The sequence below is a fragment of the Mustelus asterias genome, unplaced genomic scaffold, assembly GCF_964213995.1.
Source record: "Mustelus asterias unplaced genomic scaffold, sMusAst1.hap1.1 HAP1_SCAFFOLD_290, whole genome shotgun sequence".
Taxonomy (NCBI): Eukaryota; Metazoa; Chordata; class Chondrichthyes; order Carcharhiniformes; family Triakidae; genus Mustelus; species Mustelus asterias.
In genome coordinates this window covers 311,033-317,113 of record NW_027590255.1, presented here as the reverse complement: position 1 = coordinate 317,113, position 6,081 = coordinate 311,033, and the positions used below count along the sequence as shown (strand labels likewise).

At 45.7% G+C, this 6,081-nt stretch overlaps 2 protein-coding genes across 2 annotated transcripts; both read right to left on the bottom strand.

Annotated features, from left to right (window-relative positions):
- Positions 1 to 2,057: 2,057 nt before the first annotated feature.
- LOC144486131 (histone H2A-like) lies at positions 2,058 to 2,447 on the bottom strand. Its single transcript, XM_078204228.1, has one exon. The coding sequence runs from the start codon at positions 2,445 to 2,447 to the stop codon at positions 2,058 to 2,060; it is 390 nt and encodes a 129-aa protein (XP_078060354.1).
- A 1,141-nt stretch (positions 2,448 to 3,588) lies between these two features.
- On the bottom strand, positions 3,589 to 3,990 carry LOC144486135 (histone H2B 1/2). Its single transcript, XM_078204232.1, has one exon. It carries the CDS (start codon positions 3,961 to 3,963, stop codon positions 3,589 to 3,591), a length of 375 nt encoding a protein of 124 aa, XP_078060358.1. The 5' UTR covers positions 3,964 to 3,990.
- Positions 3,991 to 6,081: the final 2,091 nt, after the last annotated feature.

The window sequence follows — 6,081 nt, the reverse complement described above, 5'->3', positions numbered from 1 at the left end:
GCAGAAACTGATAGCCAAGTTCCGCACACATGAGGACGGCCTCAACCGGGACCTTGGGATCATGTCACACTATCTGTAACCCCCACAACTTGCCTGGGCAAAATATCAATAACTGTCCTGGCTGGAGACAATACACACCTCTTTAACCAGTGCTTGGCCCTCTCTCCACTTACACTGTCTGTAATTTTAAGACTTGATTACCTGTAAAGACTCGCATTCTTACCATTATCTTGTAAATTGAGTTTGTGCCTGTATGTGCCCTGTTTGTGAACACAGCTTCTCACTCACCTGAAGGAGCCTGAGACTCCAAAAGCTTGTGCTGCCAAATAAACCTGTAGGACTTTAACCTGGTGTTGTGAGACTTCTTACTGTCTGAGCTCCGTCAGAGACAACGTGAGAAGGAGCTGGCGACTCACTTCCCTGTAACTTGCGTGGAGGAGACATCACATTTATTCACGTTCCTTCAATAATTTGTCTGTGGAAACAAAGTATATTTTAAAATTCAAGTACAGGTGAGAGAGAAGATACAGATTCCGTCAGTTTAATCTCTGTTAATAATCATTGTGAGCGGTTTGTGAGGCTGCAGCCAGACTCGAGCTCTGATTGGCCCCTCACATTTCAATCACATTCTTAACCAATCGGAGAGCCAGGGAGAAGAAATGGGAGGTTTTGATTGGTTCACATTTTCAAATTGGAAAAACCCGCCAATTTCAGTGCAGGAAAAATACAAAATAACGGAACGCCTGAATGTTCAGGAAACTATTTCAATCTCATACTTTATAATCTGTTTATTGTATTTTCCGCCACAGAATCCTGGCGCTATTTTAGCAACAGTTTAAATTTCTCAATCTCTTATCTATAACTAGCGGTAATCAGACCCCGTTCAGCAATTTAAAACGGAGCAAATCTCAGCTCAGTGGAAAAGCAGAAACATAGAGATCACCAACCAACCCCTTCACACAGGCTTCACAGGGACAGAGGGAAACGGCTGATTTCTGATCCCCTCCCCTGAAAGCGGCCGGGAATGTTACAATGGGAAGTGCGGAGAGAATCCCCGGCCCGATCCCGCCGGTGGAACAGGCAGCTTTGTGTCTGGAGAATAGGGAGCGCCGGGGGGAGGCAGATCTTCAAGCGCTGCAATGGACTCAGGTCCTGTGTGTGCAGAAATCTCGCTGATTCCGTCCTCTGGGAAAGCTGCGGAAGAAACAGATCAGCCCGAGAATAACCTCTTCATTCCCGCCTTTACTCTGTTCCGGGAGCGACGCCCAGATCATCCGACAGAGGAAAATATATAATTCTCCAACTGCGAAATTCTTCCTTGTTGTCGATAATGCACCGGGATGGACTCGGTATGAAGCAAACTGAAGGATTTATAAAAACCTTGATTCTGACACCATGTCGTTCAATTATTCACTTGAGCTCAATATAGAGAGGGAACTGAAAACATCAGTAAACAAATCAGAAACAGATCAATCCACCGTGACAATAACTCCATCTCTGACTCCCTGCTGCCAGGAAGCAGCCCTTTCACTGATCCTGTGAGTTTATATGTTAAATCTGAATGGGCTTGAGAGAAAAGGGTCGGAGATCGAGTCTAACGCACTAAGTGGCGGAAGATAGACTTCAAATCCTCTCTGTACCTGTAATAATCTGTGTAAGAATGGAATAGTCTTAGTTTGCACAGATGGTTATTTGCTGCACAAAAAACGGCGCAAATGATGAAATTGTTGATTAACTGAAATCAGAACCCGAGTTCCAGATATCAACTATTAATAAAAAACAGCAACTTGCATGCATTAAAATACTGCCTGTGACAATACTATCGTAATGTGGATGGTGTATTCGCCTGATGAATTCCTCTATCTGCTGCGAGACTGATGGGGTCTATTTACTATCGTACACAGGGGGAACTCCGGATTGATAAAACAAAGCGGGAAACAGCTGGACTGTGAATAGCAGCGCAGCATCTGAGGGGCAAACAATAGATCGCCCTTTTCCAGAAAAAGTGAGTGGCTCTGAAAAGAGCCTTTGGGTTATCAGATTAAAGAATGGTCGCTTCACTTGCTCTTGGACGAGGCCGCAGAAGTTTTCTTGGGCAGCAGCACGGCCTGGATATTGGGCAGCACCCCGCCCTGAGCGATGGTCACCCCTCCCAGCAGCTTGTTGAGCTCCTCATCGTTGCGGACGGCCAGCTGCAGGTGTCTGGGGATGATGCGGGTCTTCTTGTTGTCCCGGGCCGCGTTCCCGGCCAGCTCCAGGATTTCAGCGGTCAGATACTCGAGCACAGCAGCCAGATAGACCGGGGCTCCGGCACCCACACGTTCAGCATAGTTGCCCTTTCTCAGGTGCCTGTGAACACGGCCCACCGGGAACTGCAGTCCAGCGCGGGAGGAGCGAGACTTGGCCTTGGCCCGAGCTTTCCCGCCGCCCTTTCCTCTTCCAGACATCTGCACAATCTCACAAACACTTTCACAAAGAATGCTGAAATCCACTCCCTTTCGCTTCTCTTATAGCTCCGGGAGGAATGGAGGTGCGGACATTGCTGATTGGTCACTTTGTTGCTGCCTCTCAGCATCTTGTTCATATGACCAATCAGAAATCTGCTTAACTCACCAATCCGGAGAGCCCACGGAGTGAGGGCGGAAAATAACGGCGCCAAAATCTCAGATTCCAACCGATTTCATTTCAAACTGTAAAAGCCGCCAAAGCGGAAAGAACAAGAGTCTCGAAAATTATACGAATAGGTAATGGTTAATTAATTTTGAGTAATGTAAGAATCTCCCTTTCTCTCCTTCCCCAGTCTATAGTTAACCTGGATCTGGCAGTTTCTGATTTTCAGCCTGGGTTTTTCGGAAAAGTCGAAAATAACAAAATTTTCACTATTCATTTTTGAAAAGTTCGCAGATGTATTTATAAAACAAGAAATACATTTCAAATAAAATCTCTCAATAATTAACTGTTGAACAACAAAGTGTTTAAAACATCAGTCTGTGTTTGCACCATTTCACCCCAAGTTGCAGATTTGCTTTTAGAATCCTGGATCCATTCGGGGTTAATCTCGGCCCTTTTTAAAACTCTCGAACTCGCCGCCAGAAAGTCTCATTGACATCGTTCTGTAAACGGACGGGATGTTCTCCATATTCGTGAGAATCAAGAGGGGAGTGAACATTTTCGGTGTAAATTGACCAGTGCCGAGACTGAGGTTCCTGCACAATCGGGGCTGATAGGGAATAAACTGATCGATTATTAAGACCAAACTGGAACAGAATTGGAAGCTGACACATTTGCTCCATTAGCTCTCTCTCTCGCTAAAGTCGGGGAAACGGGCCTCTGAGATCTAAGTGCAGAGGCGGTCGGAAACCAATTAATTAATTCATGAAACATTATTAATCAGACGCTGGGCGATCAACTTGCATTACTCAGTACCTATCATTGATCAACAGTAAAAACAACAATTAGATTGTTCGAGACGCTTCAGCGTGAAAGATTAATTGAAACTAAATGGATGATATAGCTTTTTCAGGGAGATTGTGAGTGGCTCTTAAAAGAGCCGTTGTGTTTGGGATGTTTTTCAGTCCATGGGGGGTTTTACTTGGAGCTGGTGTACTTGGTCACCGCCTTTGTCCCTTCCGACACGGCGTGCTTGGCCAGTTCCCCGGGCAGCAGCAGGCGCACGGCGGTCTGGATCTCCCGGGAGCTGATGGTGCTGCGCTTGTTGTAATGGGCCAGGCGGGAAGCCTCACCCGCGATGCGCTCGAAAATATCGTTCACGAACGAGTTCATGATGCTCATGGCCTTGGAGGAGATGCCGGTGTCGGGGTGAACCTGCTTCATCACTTTGTAGATGTAGATGGAGTAACTCTCCTTCCTCGACTTTCGCCGCTTCTTGCCGCCCTTTACTACCGGTTTCTTAATCACTTTCTTCGCCCCCTTCTTAGGAGCTGCTTTCTTCTCATCCACCATCCTCACAGTTAATTTCAGACACAGAATCACTGAGTCGCGCTCGGAACTCCTCTTTTATAGACCAAAGCAGAGGCTATGCTAATGAAGGATTGCTGAAAGCCCTGTTCCCCATTGGCTCATTCACAATGATGTCAATTCGTGACGCTCTCTCTCTGATTGGTTAGTTCAGATACACAAACACATAGTTTGTGGATTTGAGCAGCAACCAGTCTGTTGTCAATCCGTCCTTTCCCCTTGTCCGCCCCGATCCACCCAACCCACTGACTCTCTCACTCCCTCTGCCGCACCAGCGCATTCTCTCTGCTGCTAATCCCACATCACTCTATCAGACTGCTGATACTGTTCATACATTTCCCCTTCCTCACCAGCACCAACTGCTCTGCTTTACTTCCGCCCATCACCGGGAGCTGGCAGTGTACAATATCTGGGCGTGTGGAAGGGGAATAAGTTTGATGAGCAACAGCCACATTGACATTGTTGCTAAAACAAAAAGCTGACTGCAAGAAGGAGTGGAATCAGAATTGGATATTACTGGCTACACGCCTTGATACGGTTCCACACCAGAGGCAAATAAAGAAAATGAGAGCACGGGGGGGGGGGGGGGGGGGGGGTGGTGGTGGTGCTGGGGGAGAGAATGTCCTGGAATAGACTGAGAACGAGCTGATGGACAGAAAACTGAGAGTAGGAACAAATGGGTCATTTTCAAGTTAGCAGGCTATGACAAGTGGGCTACCACAAGGATCAGTGTTTGGGCCACTGCTTTCTACAATCTGTGTATCAATGATTTGGGATTAAAGGTAATATTTCCAAATTGGTAGCTGTCACAAACAAGGTGGATGTGTGAGTTGTGAGAAGGAGGCAAAGACTCTTTGTGTGTATTTGAAGAGGCTGAGCGAATGGACAACAATTTTGCAGATAGAAGCAATGCGGAGAGATATGAGGAGATTTAATCATTAAATATGTTCATGAGTGAGATTGATAGATTTCTACATATCAAAAACATCAAGGGTTACGGGGATAGTTCAGGAAAATGGTGTTGAAGTGGAAAATCAGTCATGATCTCACTGTATGGCAATGTGGACTCGAAGAGCCGAATGGCCGACTCTTGCTCCAATTTCTTATCTTCTAATTATGTTTTAGCATGGTCATCATTCTGTGACTGTAATTAACGATAAATGAGTACAAGGTACTTCTTGTATCCTGTCACAATATGACTTTGGCTTTAAAAATAGAACAGAGCATGTCCATAGCTAGTGACTGACCTATTTTCCAACAGACTTTTCACAATTGAATACCACATTTAGGTAAGGAATGGAATACTCTCCACTCACTGGTCAGTGCACCTCCAACAACACCAAAGAATCTCAGAAACAAATCTAGTTTTTGGTTTCACTTGCAAACCATTCACCAGCTTCAGCATTTACTCCCTCAACCATTCATACACAGTGTGCACCATTTGTGAAGTACACTGCAAGAACGGGCGACACAATGGTTAGAGAGCTGCCTCACAATGCCAGGGACCCAGGTTCGTTTCCGGCCTCGGACGCCTGTCTTTGTGGAGGTTGCATATTCTCCCCTTATCTGCATGGGTTTTCTCCAAGTGCACTGGTTTCCTCCCACAGTTCAAAGTTGTGCAGGTTATTCGGATTGGCCATGTTAATTGCCCCTTGGTATCCCAAGATGTGTAGTTAGGGTATGTAGCCGTGGTAAATTTGTGGGGTTATGGGGATAGGGCCTGGGTAAAATGCTGAGTCAGTGCAGACTTGATGGGTCAAATAACATCCTTCTGCACTGGAGGGATCCTATTCTAAATCAGTGAGGCTGAGTGTGGGACTGAAATAGCATCTCTCTATTTCATGTACAGAATGTGATTAATTATGTGCCTGTAAGTATTGGGTACAGTATGTGAAACAAAATGTGTATTTGTCTGTTGATTGCCAGCTTGCATGTGTGAGATTGGCTGAACATAATTTTGTGACTCACGCACTATATCAGTCTCCACTGTGTATGTTAATATGGGGTAAATTCTGCTCATGCCAGTGTCTTGAATTGAATGGGAGTTTGATTTCAGTTCTGCAGGCATGTGTCATTGAGTAACTGCATAAGTGTCTGAATCAT

What these genes read in the sequence shown, in the direction of transcription:
- LOC144486131 (XM_078204228.1), bottom strand. Translation starts at nt 2,447, where the DNA reads ATGTCTGGAAGAGGAAAGGGCGGCGGGAAAGCTCGGGCCAAGGCCAAG.
- LOC144486135 (XM_078204232.1), bottom strand. Translation starts at nt 3,963, where the DNA reads ATGGTGGATGAGAAGAAAGCAGCTCCTAAGAAGGGGGCGAAGAAAGTG.